At 36.7% G+C, this 17186-nt stretch overlaps 2 protein-coding genes across 3 annotated transcripts; one reads left to right on the top strand and one right to left on the bottom strand.

Moving 5' to 3' along the window:
* Positions 1-118: 118 nt before the first annotated feature.
* On the top strand, positions 119-2031 carry LOC129797272 (rRNA N6-adenosine-methyltransferase ZCCHC4). The gene is made up of 2 exons (XM_055839673.1): positions 119-472; positions 527-2031. The coding sequence occupies exons 1-2, from the start codon at positions 433-435 to the stop codon at positions 1993-1995; spliced, it is 1509 nt and encodes a 502-aa protein (XP_055695648.1). The 5' UTR covers positions 119-432; the 3' UTR covers positions 1996-2031.
* On the bottom strand, positions 1985-17176 carry LOC129797268 (mucin-2). Of its 2 annotated transcripts, XM_055839659.1 has the most exons (7): positions 16329-17176; positions 9012-9253; positions 6688-6909; positions 3478-6622; positions 2727-2857; positions 2443-2625; positions 1985-2359 (listed from the first exon to the last, which is right to left on the bottom strand). In XM_055839659.1, the coding sequence occupies exons 1-7, from the start codon at positions 16396-16398 to the stop codon at positions 2126-2128; spliced, it is 4227 nt and encodes a 1408-aa protein (XP_055695634.1). In that variant the 5' UTR covers positions 16399-17176; the 3' UTR covers positions 1985-2125. The 2 variants fall into 2 exon arrangements, with proteins under 2 accessions (XP_055695634.1, XP_055695635.1); XM_055839660.1 differs by lacking the exons at positions 9012-9253; positions 16329-17176 and adding an exon at positions 7316-7519.
* Between the last annotated feature and the right edge of the window lie 10 nt (positions 17177-17186).

Below are 17186 nucleotides of genomic sequence, written 5' to 3'. Positions count from 1 at the left end.
TTTGGAAAGACAGCTTGAATTCTCTTTTTTTTTCTATATAATCCCTATATAGTAATTTCTTTGCTGATGAATATTTAAATAAAATATTTTAAAATAAATTCACTTTCCTATTCGAAAAATTTTGTTTTTTATTAATTCTTGTTGATTTAGCAAGTGAAATTCTTCGAAACAGCTGGGTTATTTCGTTCCTAACGCAATTTTCTGGCTCTTTCTGCCATCTGAGGGGTCCAAAAGCCAAAAAACACGCATTCCGGGAGTTTATGTTTTTTTGTTTTTTTTTTTTTGGAAAAACATTGCAGATTTTCAACGGTTTTGATGGTTTTCGTTTCAAATATTTTTATCCAAAATCTTGATAAAAATACAACTAACCTCAAAAAAATTTTTTTTGGTTATGCAGCATTTCGCTAGATTTGTTTGGTAAAAAAATTGAGGATGTTTTCGTGGTTTTTCAACAATTTTCTTTGCAAAATGGGTAAGTAAAATGATTCTCAGAAATGTAAAGTGTTTTAATTGAATTTATTTGCAGGAGGTCGCGTTGAAATAGTGCCAAAAAACGAAGAAAACATTCCGGCACCTTTCTGTCTTCACGGGCCTTGCATTTGCTTCCGGAAAGTAAGACAAAATTCTGAACATCTCGAATACTACGCTTGTTCCCTTTATCGGGATGGCAAGAATTGCAGGGCATTTATTATCGTGAAGGACTGGATGAATTATCAGGACCGAGAGGAGAAAAATAAATGGGTAATAAGGGAAATTCTCAGGCAGAATGAATCCCAGAAATTGAATGCGAAGGATTTTTCGAAGAAGCCTCGAAAGGACTTTTGCAAGACATGTGGAGCATTTGTGAATGAAGAACAATTGCACCAACATTCCAAGCATTTAGTACTGAGAGATCTGGGAAAGCAGCAGATCAGGGAGATTCAGGAATGTCCCTCAAAATTCTTCGAACTGAAAGAGAACGATAAGGGTGAAGCGCAGTACATTTTTTCTGGAAAAACACTGAATTTCTTCGAAAATTTGCTTGTAAAGCTGAATTTCACAAAGATTCTGTGTATTGGCACTCCCACACTACATGCTCAACTGTCCAGGAAATCGTCACGACAAGGAATCCGAAGTTATCTCCTGGACATCGATGAGAGATATGGAAATTTTTTCGGGAGGAAGGAATTTTCGAAATTTAACATGTTCAATTGTTACTTCTTTGAATCCCAAACCAGCAAGAAGAATCTCATGGATTTCTTGAAGCAGGAAAAAGGGGATAAATTAGCCATCTTCGTGGATCCTCCCTTTGGATGTCGCACAGAACTTCTCGGAGAGGGTCTAAGAAATGTACAAAAGCTTTGGAGGGAATGTAATGGGAATCCCACGGAAGTTGTCACAATTTTCCTCATTTTCCCATACTACATGGAAACTTACGTGAAGAAGGAGATGCCTCAGCTCGAGATGATGGACTACAGGGTGAATTATGTCAATCACACCACATTCCATGATGATGAAGATGGAGGGAGGTTTGGATCTCCTGTGAGGGTGTTCACGAATGCCCAGCCATCACTCGTTGTTCTACCAGAAGATGAGGGCTACAGGGAATGCAAGATTTGTCGACGATGGGTGGCTAGAGAGAATAGCCATTGCTCCATTTGCCAGCAATGTCCATCAAAGAACGGCGGGAGCTACAAACATTGCAACATGTGTGGCCTATGCGTTAAATCTTACTACAAGCACTGCAATATATGCAACCGTTGCACCCAAGAATCTGGACACAACTGCAAAGATTATCAGAAATTCGTCTCTTGCTGGATTTGTCGACGAACTGGGCATATTGAGAAGTTTTGCTCGTTGCGCAGTAAAAAAGGAAAAGTTACAGCAAAACGCATTTGTGGTATTTGCTTGAAGAAGAATCACAGCGAATTAATTTGCACAAAGAGACAATCAATCCTGAGTGAGGAATATTTCTTGGGGAGCTACACAATAAATCATGTACAAGTCAATAGATAAAATTATATTAAATTAAAAGCATTACATAGTACATCATTCGCAATCTTTCGAATCATCTCCATTGGCAGGAGGTAAGTTCATGCGCTCAGTTTATTTTTTTTTTTTTAATTTCTTTTTGGGATCTCACACACTAAAAGTCTTCGTCGTAGTCTCGATACCGTCGAGGGTTGTACGTGTACATGGGCATGGAGTTATGCTGCGTTGGTGCTTGATGGTAATCCATGAAGGCGTCTGCAGGGTATGGTCCAATCTTCTGCGGGTACTGCTGATGGGAGTCATAGTAATAGCCGCTGCTGGGATGTCGCTGTGACCTCCAGCTGTCGTAGATGTTGGACTGCGTATTCACCGCTGGATGGGCATATCGCTGTGCACACAAAAGAGGGAATGATGGTGAGTGTTTTATTTATGTTTTCAATTAAACAAAAGAGAGAGAGATTGCCAATATACCTTGGACTTTACATCGTGATGCCGAGCATCTGTATCATCGTCCCACCCATCTTCCACATTGTAGAATTCTTCATGTCCGTAGTTCTCAACTCCACCCATGTGATTCTTGTTTAATTCGTTCAGCATGTCGGTTGTTAGGGGCGCTGGCGCCTTCTTCTTTGCCTTGTTCTTCCTGTTGAGGAGCTGCAAAAGGGCAATAAATCTCATTCAATTTTTCTTTTCCAATGCAAAATGCCTTTCCGTGGGTTTTCTTGCGGGGCGGCGGCATTTGCACATTCTCTTACCACTGTCACTCCGAAGATAATCACAAAGAGCAGTGATCCCACTCCAATGACAATCACCGCAATCGCCCACTGAGGCAGGAGCTGGTTCTCCTCGGCGAATTCCACAGTTGGCGCAATTTGCTTCGGGATCACTGAAATTTATAAATTGCTCGTAAATTTATGACTTAATTGATACTTAAGAGCTGTTCTACCATCAATTTTGGATTCTTTTTTTTAACAATAGGGGTATTGTTTAGGTTTAATGACACTCTGCAACCAAATTATCATTCTCATCTCCGCCAAAGGCATTTCTTTTTAATTAATTTAGAGAAAAGTAGAATTTTTATTGCGATTATTTGACCAGCAATGACGCCAACGCGATTTTTTCTTTCCCACATTTCTCAATCGTAAAATTAAATTGTTTTGCAATTTTTTAAAGCCAATTCTCATTTCAAGAATATTTTCGTAGCAAAGAATTTTCTTAATGAAAGAATTTCTTTTGCAATACATTTTCCCTTCTTCTAAAATTATTTCAATTGTGCAACCAACCAAACACGCTAGCAGTTAGTTATAATAAATTCCACAGTTATATACGAATATTTTGCAATGTCAAGAAGAAAATAAAATAAAATGTACCCCATTTCAGAGAGAGTACGTTTGGAGGTGAAATTTTGCAAAAATGAAAAGACGAAGAATACCTATCAGTGTGATTGAATAAGTAGAACATGAGCAATAAAATGCCTATCAGGCTGAAAATCAAATAGATACGCACCGATGAAGTCCGTTGAAATGGGATCAATGATAAATTGTCCAAGTTGGAGAGTTTCTTTGGCTACTTTTGGCTCAATCACTCGTTCACGGACAATTGGTCCGAAGTCATCGTCTAGCTCAGCATCAGTCTGACCACCATCGAATTCCGTTGTGTACTCTGGTGGTTCTGTGGTAACTGTCTTCAATGCAGAATGGAAGAGTTTCTTGAGTTCCAGCGTATTTATGTGTCGGGGCATATTGGTGAGTTCAACGAAGTAATCCACAAGAACACTGCCCTTGCTGAAGCTATCAATGCGGACCTTCTTGAACCACTTGCTGAGTTCTGCATGTTTCCCATAGACACTGTTCAACTGACTCTCCATCTCATGTGCCAAACTCTTCCATTCATCCGTGTTGTGATCGAGTAATTCGGGCTTCCACATTACACCACCAACGATCTTGATGGTAGCTGCAAGATCACAGTCTGATTGACACACCCCTGGTTCCGTGGGTCGCTGAGTTGTAGCTTTTGTGGTGGTTGTTGTTGTTGTTCGGGTCGTTGTGGAGGCAGAGAAGAAGTCTTGGGGTTCGATCGTTGAGGTTCTCTGTCGCTCAAGGAGTTTCTCAATGGAGAAGGGGGTGGTTGATGGGGTTGGCCATCCTGTAAATTCAGTCGTTGCCCTCGTTGGGGGTCCATGCCGAATAACAATGTCTGGTGCAACTGGTCCAGCATTTTCCACTGTTTTCGGCGTTGTGAGTCTCTGTCCGGGTTTCTTAGCTAAGAATCCTGGGCGACTTGGAAAAACGACCTTTGGAGCAGCGGATGTAGTTGTCGAAGCAGTTGTAATCTCTTGGGGCTTTTCCGTGTAATTTGCAGGTAAGAATTTAGAGATGTCGATTTTCTCACTTTTCTCAATTGTGGCATTCAATTTGAATCCAGGTGGAAGGAATTTACTGATGTCATCTATGATTGCAACGGGTGGACTAGCTGTGGTGGTGGTTGAAGTTGTTGATGGCATTTTTGTCGTTTTGGGAAGTTTGTAGCCAGGCGGAAGGAATTTACTGATATCATCCTCAACGGTCACAGTGAGAGGTTTCTTAGTATTTGCTTTAGGAGTTGTTGAACTTGCAACATAGCCCGGAGGCAGAAAAGCGCTAATATCAACCTTCTGAGCTTTCTGCAAAAGGACATCAGCAGGAGACTTAGCGGCAGGTTCCTGGGTAGTACTTTCATTGATTTTGTAATCCTTGGGTAAGAGGCCTAAAACACTAACATCTTGGACGAGGATATTATTCATTAAAGAAGCCAATCCCGAAGTATTTTTTATTTCCGGTAAAGCTGTGGTAGTTGTCGGGATTTTCTTATTTTTATAGCTAGCTCGACTCTTATATCCTGCAGGCAGGAGTCCAACCAAATCATCCATTGGAAGAGTTTCAAAGACGAGTTTCTTTATATCTGGTTTCCTCGTTGTGGTCGTTGAGGGAGTGGTGGTAGTTGTTGTTCTTGGGCTGAATTTTTTCACAACAACAGGTGTGGATTTTGTGGTAATTTCCACGAGAGTTTCATTGAGAATGGGGAACTTCCCAGTTAGCACACCACTGGAGAGTTCAGATTGCACCCTATCGAGTTTATCGATAATACTTTCGGTCGACTGGGGAGTACCATGCGAAGCTGGTGATGAATGCGACGTGGCTTCGGGAACAGAATCAGTATGAGCTTCTTCCATATTGGTAATTGTCGTAAAGTCTTGCTCTTGTTCAGGTGTGGAATTGCCAACATTCCTCTCAAGCAAATCATCATCACGAGTGTCCTCGTCTGATGCTTTTCCATCCTTGTCCAAGTCCGAAAGAACTTGCTTCTTCTCTTCTTGCTCAACTTGAGGGAAGGGCAAAAAACGAGCCCCGGATACAGAACGACTCGTCTGGACGGATGCTATAACCACCCAACTTTCTGTGGTTGTTGAGGTATTTTCTGAATTAATTGGTGATGCAATATTGGAGGGGGTTTCTGTCTCCTCATTCATTGCACTACTATTTGTTAGAGTACTTTTGGTTGTGACCACAGAGATAACACCTCCTTCCCCATCAATGTTTGATGGTTTCTCTGTTGGAACCTCAACTGTTGGGTTGGCTGTTGTAATTTGCGGGATGTTGGCATCTTCCTCATCATCTGCATAGTCTTCATACTCGTATTCCTCATCGTCAGACTGTACATTGATGTCGGGCGTATTGTTAGGAGATTGACTGTGGGCAGGTGCATTTTCAACAGGGGGATCATCCACAAATGCTTCATCATTCTGAAGATTCTCTGGTAAATAGAAATTAGACGTGAGGATAACCGTGTGATCTTCAGGTTTCTCCTCCTTTTCCGTTACAACCTCAGTTTTGGGTGGCTCTGTGGGTTGTTCAACAGCATGCGTCTCCTCCAAGGAAGCCTTATTGTCACGGATGTGTTTGCTAGTGTCATGGAGACTCTGAATATTTGGTACATAAACATTCGGATTAATTTGTTCCTGAGAAGCTGATTCCTCCTTCACTTCTTTCACTCGACTTTCTGGCTTCTTTTTCTCCGTGGGCTTATCTGGTTTAACATCAATTTGGGATTCATTGGGCTTCTTTATTTTAGCCATTAGATTGTCATCGACAGTGTCGTAGAAGTAGTCTGGGTAGTTGTCTTCGAGAGTGGGTAACTCATTGGATTGCTTAGTGCTCCCATTGTGGCTGATGTTGATTTTTGGTGGTTCTGGATTCCTTGGGAATGGTGGAATGGCTGCTGGTTGATCGTAGGGAACTGGTCGTGATCGCAGGAGTTGCTCATTGAGAAGAAGCTCCTTCTGAATCTTCCGTGCTGGTGGTGTCTTCCGACTGAGTTCTATGGCATCAGGTGAAATTCCCTTCGATGGCTTCCCGCGTGTATTCTTCGTGTCTACTGGTGGCTCAGTTGTACTCACGCCATTCCCTCGGTATCTATTCCTACTCCTAAATGTCTCATCTTGACTAGTAAGGTAATCGTCACCTATGGACGCCTTGAAGGCACCTGGATTTCTATTGCTTTGTGTTTTGTCATTACGACTGGGTGGGTTCACAGGGCGTGTCCCAGTCTGTTCTGGACGGAAGGGTGGTCCGCGTGGGAATGTCCGCTGATTGGGAATTTCACCAGGAATACCCTAAAACCAAATAGTTCTAGTATGAAAAAAAAAATCTAAAACAAGCACAAAGAAATAATTTTTACCTGCTCAAGTCCAATTTGATTGAGAAAGAGATCAGCCGCTTGGTGTGGCGGGAGATTTCGGGGTGGAAAATCAGGAACTAGGGGTTGGGGTGGGAGGGGAACTCCTCCAGGAGGGACCTGAGCTGTAGGTGGTATCCTCTGGTATTGAAAGCCATTATTTCTCAGAGATTGTCCGGTGAAAGGTCGTGGTGAAATTTCAAACAACTCCGGATGCCGCGTTGTCTAGAAAGGTAATAGTGAGGAAAATACTTCAGTAAATATTTCTCGCATCATTAATCCTTTATAATTTTTATCTTCTTAAACTATTGGCGTAATTTTAGAGAGAGAGGGAGAGAGTAATTAATTTTTTATGTGCGTCTACCGTTGATGGTTTCATAAGATTTCGAGAACTTCTGTGTGGAAATTGAGGTTGATCGCAGTTGATATATCAAATATTAATTTCCTTCATAATCATTAAAGTTTTTATTTCACGAAGAATTCTTTTATTTGTCTCGCTGAAACATTTTGAAGGAATAAAAAAAGTATGTAGTTAATTTGAATAATTTCAATAATTCCTCAATATTGGAATACAATTGCACGTAGTTGAAGTAATTGAGAAAATTAAAGTGAAAATTATGTATGAGTTCACCTTGAGAATGTTCTTTTCCACTTTGGCGTGCATTCTTACCAGAAGCTCTTGACCTCGCACTTAATCACACACACCTAATCTGAATACTGTTTATCGCACCGAATCAATTTATACCAAGAAACGATATAATCATACAAAATGGTGCACAAATTGGAACGTTGTAAATGCAATTCAACGTTTTGATTTTCCTTGCAATTTCCTTGAAAAATGTAGGTAATTCTGCTTCTTGTTCACATCGTTCTCTCCATGCATTTTGTACGGGCTTTTTATTTGGGGGGTTCCACAAGAAATCCGTTGTTTGTTTTCAGTTAACTCTTTATCTTTCCATTCACGTACTCTTGCGTTTTATTTTAAATAAGTAGCACCAATTTTACTCTCCCCCTCTCCATCCTCCCACGAAAAAAATACCCACCTAGCCTATATTTATACCTATATGTATTTTTTAAAGGTGTGGAGCTACCGTGAAAAAATGCCATCAAGTTCGATGAACATGTAATTTCTAAAATATGTATGTCTCCTCTGGGTCGAAACTTTTTTTGTCTTCTATAATTTAATTTTAATTTGATTATATTAATTATAATCTCTCTGTGGATTTCCAAATCCAGCCAAATATGTCTGTGCGGTATGTGCGGAAAAAATGCACAAGAGTGACGCAATGGTTTGGCATTTTTTTTTCTTCATCAAACTTCTTGTTTTTCTCGCCTCGTAAGAATGTGTCGTGGTGCGATCAAGAGTGGCCTCTAAGTAAACGCGGTGTATAAAATTACTGTACATATTATATCTAACATTAAAATATGGGGATACACATAAGAGTTTGTTTGGAAAGTGATTGAAATTCCATAGCGATACCCAACCCACAATTTTGCACTATTGTTGCGTCCAATGTTTTCAGGGAAGATTGAGAGTGAACAAAAGACCTAGGGCGAATGTCTCAGCACTTTGCTGTGTGCTCGACCTCGGGAAATGAAACTCGGTCATAAGTCTTTTTTTTTAAATAGATTCATGGATAAAATGATTTTGACGTCAAAGAGATTTACTTACAATACCATTTTAGATTTATTTATACGCCATTTAATTCGTCATGAAAAAAACACAAAGTCACGTTGAATAAAGATTTTTTTGTATTAAAAAGGCTCGAGGTGGTTTATTTGGAGCAAAATGTTTTCCAAATCTCTTTTCGTGTCAAAGAAGCGTATGGAGCGTATTAAATTTTTAATATGTTAACAGTGTTTATTTTTATGTTGCGTGTTTATTTTTACAAAAGATAAAATTTCTCACCGATTTTTATATTTTGTTTGCAGGTGCAGGATTTAAGTTTCAATAGCATGAGACAACCCGTTTCACTTATAAGATTTCTCAAAATTTAAAGATCTTGAACAGTTCAAAATTTCAATCAGTTTCCTTTAAAAAATTAAAGGACATTCTTTTATAATTTAAATTCTTCCAATTTACATTCAAAATCTCTAAAACAATGACGAAGATTTAAAGTAAGACAAAATAGATATGTACAACACATAGTTTTTTTTTATAAATAGCAAAACATATTTTAATAAACCATGTTTAAATTCTCTCTCAATTCTAACTGTATATAAATACCAACATAAAGTTACTTTGCTATACATAGTAGAAAATAATTGAATAGTGATGGCATTTAAGAGCATTGAATGCCAGATATGGATTAAATTAAATGACTCACTGTGAATGGCTGAAACGGAAAATACGCCGACGTACTGGAATCTGGGAGTTGTCCAGCACCCTGAGCATTATTTCCCGCATTTGATCCGGCCGCTCCTACGTAGAGGGTTTGCTCTTGAAAGGAGCCTGGCTGAGGATTTCTCGCTGGGGCTGTTGCACCAAAGTATCCAGTATTCCTTGGATTTTGTTGGTATGTCGGTATAAATCGACCTTGATTCTGTGTGTAGAAGTAATTCTGCTGATCTGCAAGAAGATGAAGAGAGGTTTTTGAGATGATGATGTGAACCACAGATGAATCATAGTGCGAATTGCGATATTTCTTCTTTTTGTTTTTTCTCCTTCTTCATCATTTTAATAATGAAAATATTTAACTGCTTCAGAGTCAAACAATAATCCACGCAGTGTAAACAATGCAAAAAGGAATTGGGTGGCACACCAGAGAATGGTGGTGGTTATAAGAAAAATGTGGGAAAATCTGTGCATTAAGTTGTGTGGTGGTATTAAATTGAATTTTGTGAGTCAATTTCACAATTCATGGGAATAAAATTGGTATCTGGGCCTCTCTTTTGGCGGCAATGAAGAGGCATGAGGTGTGAGGTATATGAAAAAAAAAATTTACGAAATTGTTAGACAATTACTTATGGTGGAGTTATTTAATCCGACGCATGCACTAAAAGTTCTCTCTCTCCATTTTAAAGTTCTCTCGCGTATTTTCTCCTCCGTTCATACATACACTAAACAATTCACATCACGAAATTCCTTCTTTGCTGTGTATAATACTTTTTTTCCTTTTATTTATTATACTTCTTATATATGGTGGTTTTATTTTGTAAATTCAAGCACTGCAAAGTCCAATGACTCGAGAAATTCTCTTTCACTGAGAGGTTTTTTTTATGGTGAAGGAGGAAACGCAAGATGCAAAGAAAATGTCTCGCGCATTTCGGGATTTAAGAAGAGAGTTCAAGAAGGAAAAAAAAGAAGAAAATATTTACGAATCGCTGTAAAGTAATTTGTTGACTTCACAATACCTCGAAGGTGCTTGATCTCTAAAAATTTATTTAGAGAGTTGAAGGGAAAAAACAATATGTGGTGTTGAAGTTGAAAGGAAACGGAATTTTGGCGCAAGAGGTTCTGTGTTCCAATGTATATAATTTTGCAAGACCATCAATCGAATTTCAAGAAGAGGAATTGTGGAATATTTCATGGAATTTTGTTTGTTTTCTCTTCGGGGGCCACAAGAGGGAATGAAATAATACAAGAAAGTCGATGACGCCAAGGACGGTGCAGTGGCCGAACCTTTTGCAAATTGCCTCCAACTCGCGCGCCTTCCAACTCTTTCGACCATTCGCGCATGTTGATTTGAACGAATATTATAGCTAAACAGGGAGAGAAATAAATCTTTTTGTTTTATTTTATTTCTCAACTCCTCCATGCACGGGAAGTTTAAAATTACTGTCGATAAAATTAATTCAAGAAATTCTAAAAATTTTGTTACCTGTAATAAAAAAAAGAAATAGAATATCTTTGTCCACTGCGAATAGTATTGTAAGTTAATTCAAATTGTGTGGTATGGTTCGATAGAAGAAAAAATGGGCACTTTATGAAGAGTCTCGCTTTTGAGAAGAGATGCAAAGAAAAAGTTGTACGCACCAATTATTTAACAGTGTTCATTTCAACGAACCTTAATTGGATACATAAGAAAATTTATCATAATTTCTCGTGAAATTTAAACTTGAGGAAGATGAATTGTGTGTGCTTCTTCAGTTTTTTTTCACCTCATCTCTATAATGATGAGCTGAGCACCCACGTGAAAATATCTCTAAATGCTATCTCAAGAGACACTTTTTGTTGACCTTAAAAAAGAGGGGCACTCGTAAAAAAACTAATTTCACTAACAAAAGTCTCTCTTTTATCGTTTTTTTTTTTCTTCTTTTGGGCCCAGGGCTCTTCTTTGGGAATGAGGAATTGGTATAGCGTGGAATTTTTGGTGAGGTGCAACATACCCAAACTCTCAATTGTATTGGCAACTCTTAATAATAATTCACCAGCAATTCCTCCAAAATGCCACTCTGTATGACTATATTATTAAAATTCTTACACAACGGCAATCCATTTATAAATTTATTTCACATTCACACGAATAAACCGTTGAGGTTTTGCTGAGTGAAATCACGAGCCAAGGTTATCGTAGGAATTCTTATAGGTTTTTTTCTTATACCATATGCATTTGTCGCGCTTAATAAAAATATATAGTGCTTAAGAGGCTGAGAGAAAGAAACATGTATAAATACACGGAGAATTATTGCTCAAACAATATCAAATAAAATAGAAAAAAATTGTCTCCCAGAATTGGCCGTGAGTTATTTTTTTATTTAAAAAAAAAACGTGTGAATTTTAAGTACATTCAGAGAGAAACAATTACTCAAGATTTAGCAATATTTAACAAAAAATAATAAAGGTAGCCAATTGGTACTTTAGACAAGATATTTCAAACTTATAATTTCAACTATTTCAATCTGTGCAATAAGAGGAAGTTGCCTAATTTGAGATATTTCTTTGGATTTCAAATTGTATATCTAGGTAATGAATATTTCGTATTTTAATTAGTATAAAAAAAATTTATCACCCACACGATTGTAAAATAAATTGAAGAAATAAAAAGAAATTAATGGCTTTGAAATCGGAGCTCCCTAAAAAATGAAAGAAGGAAATTGAATCTATATTTAAAAGCTTTTTTACGGATAATTAACAAGGCTCTTTCAAATTGTTTCCTTATACAGATTAATAATTTGAGTAAACTAGATGAAAAATAAAAGTAATTATATTCTGTATGTTTCTTTAACACTTGGAGGACCCAACATTTGGCACAACGCGGAGGATCAAATTGGTAATAAGTACCAGTTGATAAAATATGCTCAATAATTAATTATTAATCAGTTTATTGAACAAGGATCGAAAGTTTCACTAATTCTCAATCTCCTTCAAGCATTCCTACACCGAATTACTAAATATTTAATTTAGAAAATCATCACCTGAAAAAAAATTGCGTAGAATCGATGCAAAATTGCCAATTCAAACGACTTTTTTTGCTACAATTTTACATAATTTATTAATGCGCCTAAATAATCACAAACTTTGATTCTTTAAGTAACTTTTTAATCACTTCCGGCAATAAAATTAGTCCACGTTAATGATTTTCACCGAGGAAAAGTGAACAAGAGTACTTTATTTGGGAAATATGGGGAAACATAACCTCAAAACCACGGCAAAAATGCATGGGATTTTGACTGGTAGTTATTACCAATTTGATCCTCCACGTTGGATTTTGACTTTGACCTCAATTATCTTCCAAAGAAAAGACTTTTTTCAAGATTTTCTTTCTGCTATCTTAAAGTAATTAAAATTCCCTACACATAGATGCTAAATTCATCGAGATAAGTCCAATAGATTTTATTCTGTGACGATTTTAAGGTTTCAATTGGTACCAATTACCAGTAAAGTCCTCCAAGTGTTAACAATTTGTTGTCAAAATGAGTCCCCAACAAACCATTGATAGTTGCCTAAACGTTGCGCGGAGTTACATTTACTACAATGCAACCATGCCTAACGGTATATATCTGCGTTGCCTCGAAGTAGATGGTCAATAGATATCTGCGTTGCCGCAACTAGTAATCTCAACGTTGCAAAACTCTGAAATATCCTTTCCCGTATACCGTCTCGCAACTAAAATTTTTTGAAACAAAAATGTTTCAAAAAATATTTCAAAACATTCCGCTGTCATAAATGGAGGGAAATATGGTACACACTCATAATAATCATATGGCGTCCATATTCCCATTATAATAAATGACAAACTCTAATGGATAATTTATATTATTTAATAATAGAGTTTTAAGATTTTTTCCAAATGAAAAAAAAATATGCCATGCGGTTCTACCGTCATGAAATCGCCTCAAAGGAACTTAAATGATGCTCCCATCTCAATTTTCTTAATTTTTTTATACCGAAAATTATTTTTTTTAGGGGTCAAAAATTTATTTTTTTTAAATTAATTATTTAAACACAAGTAATGCACCCAACTATCCCTAAAAAAGCCTTCCCACATCATTTTGGGCCCCCAATTGCTCGGAATAATGAAATAAAAATCAACTTTTTTGTGCCGTCGGCCATGTTAGACTTTTTTTGCAACTCTGAAGCAACGATGCAGCAACCATTGCAACAACGTTGTAAAATGATTCGGTAGCAACCCACCAGGGCGGCGCTAGTTTTGCTGTTTGTAAAAATAAATGAAAGAGACAGACTCATTTTTTTCTATTCCGCTCTCTGTCTGTTTTGGGTTATTTCTCGCGATAGACGCGCCCCTTGCGGTGAAAGGCGCAACATAGGCACAAAATGCGCTTGGGTTGCGCCGGCATACCCTGATGCAACGTTTAAGCAACTAAATAAATTATATTTAATAAAATTAACAATTTTTGATAAATTATCAATAAAAAATAATTATTTTAGGGATAAGTAATGCATAAAACTCATTTAGAGTCCAAAAAAACTTAAATTTCAAGGAAAATTTGTTCTCTTTCGATTTTTTATTGCAACTAGCGCAACGTTGATATATACTTTCCTGCAACTATTTTTAAGGTGATTTTTTCAAAGTTAATTATTTTGCTTAAAATTGAGATTTTAGTGTGTTTTTAGATAAATTATTCTTTGAGAAGTTGTAGAAAAGACTTTAGAATGCAAAAACACTTAAATTTTTCAAGTTATTGAAATAATAAAGAAAATCTTGCAACTTTGGCAACATCGCGATAAAGTATACTGCATCGTTTTCCATGCAACCATATTCGCAACTTTAGCAACTAAGAAGTAAACTCTCTTGCAACGTTGCTTCAGAGTTTCCAAAGTTAAAGTTGCAAGGTGTTTGCTGGGTCTCTTTTTCTTTTTCAATAAATTTAATTACTTTCAATATGTATTTATATAACTAGTAATATATATTTTTTATGAATTATTGACAATGCTAAGATGCTCTTCTGCATTTTAAAATATTGACAAAACGAGTAAAAATAATAAATATCCGGTTTCTATTCAAATATTTTTACGTACAACATGTTAAATAAATTGTGGAGTATTTTCGGAATCCAATATATCTACTTGAAATGTTTTTTTTTCTCCTTAGTTTCCTATAGGGGAAAGTAGTATAAAAGATGAAGGATTTCATTGAAAAATATTCAAATTTTCAGAAGGGGGAGACAGAAATCTCTGAAAAGTGTTGCTTAAGAAAACAAATAAGAGAATAAAGATTACTAAACTATCAATATATCAATGGCTGTTGCTTAAAAATGTAGTTTTTGACAATTTCTTTATGTAATTCTAACGTTTGACGTTTCTTTTCTAAACTGTGATGTTACTGTAATAAGTTAGCGACTGTGTTGTTTTGTAATGCAATTGTGGAAAATTCGGATCGCAGTCGTTATGTTGTTACTATTCGGATGTTACTTTTCGAACGTTTCACGTTTTTTTCACTCTTTTTTCTAAAAAATTGATTATTTATTCTAATTCTAAGGTTTGACAATTTTATTGATTTTATTATTAAATTTCTTTTAATACTTAGCCCGGAAATAATTTATTTTGATCTCAAAAGTAAAACCTAAACAAATTCTGTGTCACTACACAGAAATTTTCATTAATTTTTCAATTTTTTGTAATATTATTGTTGGAAAAAAATTGATGATTTTCCGATTTTTTTTATCAATCTCTTCATTCTCTACTCTAATAATGCTTCTAAAATTAAATTGTAGTATGTATAACCACCCAGTTAGATGATAATTTCTAACTAGCAACAAAATTGATGAAATTGACCAACCGGATCAACCATATAAATATTGCGGCAATTTAAAGAAACCCAACGTGCATACCCTCATTTCTTTTTTAGTGCAAATTAAGCTTAAGGGGCATTTGAAATCCTTTAATTAACTGAGTAAATTGTCTTGCAAAAATTTTCGCAATAAAGCTCCACCTTTTTGTCGCTACTGCTTGTGGAAAAATCGCGCGGGTACGTGAGCAAGGTTTAAATACTTGGCTAGAAACGTAAGATTTCAACGCAAAAGCAACGAACCTGGAAATGAAAAATAAATTTCTTGTCTCCTTCGGTAATATACAAGAAATCAAGGTGGTGGGCTTCATGGAGTGGCAAAAATTTTTTTTGCTTCAGCTTGAAATGTCTTAGAAACTCGTTTTTGCCATCATTAGCCATCTGCAACTTGATATTTTATTTGCTTGTGAAATGTCTTATAATGCGAATTTTCTTCAGATTCTCAACTTTTAGGGGACTCTCAATCAGGGTGGATTTCTGCAGGCATCTTAATTGCCTTTAATCATCCTCTTCTTTGTATGTTTGAATTTAATTTTGATCTTTTATTCTTTCTATCAGCTAAAATATTTTTTGGGTGACTTTTCATGTGTAAAAATTTGCCATTTAAGCCAGTGCGATTCGCTACCAATACTGCGACTCTCGAAGGTGTTTGTGTATCAAAAGAGAGGTGGATTTGTGTGACTGGGAGGCCTTGAGCAAAAAGGAAAGTATTTCTTGTCTGCATGTGTGCTCTTTAAGACGTTTTCTGCTATATGGTAGTGACTTGAAAGTCTCTCTTGCCTCGCAAAGCTCTCGCTTGTGTAGAGTAAATAATATGAAATATGCTTGGGTATTTTTTTTCATCTTCTTTTCTTATTGGGGCTCTTACGGAGTGGGAGAAAATATGTATATGGAGCTTTTTGCCCATCTCGTGGATCATCCCAAAAAGCTACGTGAATTTCCTGTTTGACGACCATCTCGACATTCTCGAATGTGTCATGGTTTCTGGTCACTCAAGAACACTCACAGTTTTTTCCTTGCCGCAAAAATTCTTCTAGACGCTGTAAAGTCTCTAAATAAAAGATTTTTTTTTCTTAATCATTAAGCAAGTAAAGAATATAGGTAGTGACTGGAATTTTGAGTTTATGCGAGATTAAATGTCAGCGGGGGAAAATATTCTCATATAAGCAGTACAATGTGAGAAATGATTGAGAAATTTGTTACCGATTTTATCGAATTACGCAAGTGGTAAATCATTCACGTATAATGTACATTGCAGTAATTCACCTTCTAGGGTATGAACGACGATGTACTTTTTTTTTCATCTCATTTTCTTCGGCGTGCAAAAAGAAATGACTTCGATTATATCACAAAAGAGTCGTTTTTTTTTTATTTCGTTTGAATTTCTATATACCATATGGGTATATATAACATCAGGCATAGATTTTTGCAATTGAATGTGGGAACACTCACCCTGCTGCTGAGATAATCCACAGAAATTGACGATGACCAGAATTGTAAGAGTCTCATAGAGAAATCCCATAATTTTAATTTTAATCACATTTAAGACGAAAAAGGTTGAATTAATTTTACAATTTCTTCGCGTTTTTTGGTGTGTGCGAGATTATTGAATAATTTTGCTGCAATCACTTCGAAGAAGGGGGGAGGGGAGGGTCGAAGAAATGTGTGAAAAAGAGAGAACAAGGCGCGATAATTTGATGTAAAATCTCTCTTCTTTCACAAGTTGCTTCTTTTAGCTCCTTTGCCACATTATTGCTGCCTATTTTCGTCTCTGGGAAAAATTTTTCCTTTTTTTTTGTTCTTCTAACTTCCTTCCAACACTTTCAACCACATTACTAGTAAAATCATTTCCACCCCTCTTTGTCTCAGAAAAACCACACTCACTATTTTTTTTTGCAAATTCTCAAATATGCTTTAACTTTTCCCTATATACCACAGAGAAAATTCACATTTCCTCCAACTTCATAAACGAACTATGAAGAAGTAAATAAAAAAAAACGAGCACTCAACAACTTTCCATCGAGGATGCAAATTGATAATTTTGCTGTACACAACCCAGTTCCGCCGTTCGCGGCTTCAACCGATACCACGGTTCGTGCGCAATCAACCGATTTAAGCAGTCGCTTATTGCACTAATTCTCTCTCATTTAATTGCCACTTTTATGTACGTGATCACTATGTATTGCGAGATGGTATAGCTCACACAACAGGTCTACAAGAGTGGGCTTCCTCCTTGGGTGCACCACTCACGAGATCGCGCAGCAAAAAAGTACGGTGTGTTCACCTGAAGAAACTCTCAATGACTGATTG

Source organism: Lutzomyia longipalpis, chromosome 1, assembly GCF_024334085.1.
Source record: "Lutzomyia longipalpis isolate SR_M1_2022 chromosome 1, ASM2433408v1".
In the NCBI taxonomy this organism is placed as follows: domain Eukaryota; kingdom Metazoa; phylum Arthropoda; class Insecta; order Diptera; family Psychodidae; genus Lutzomyia; species Lutzomyia longipalpis.
The sequence above is the reverse complement of the archived record's forward strand: the minus strand, read 5'-3'. Positions and strand labels throughout refer to the sequence as shown.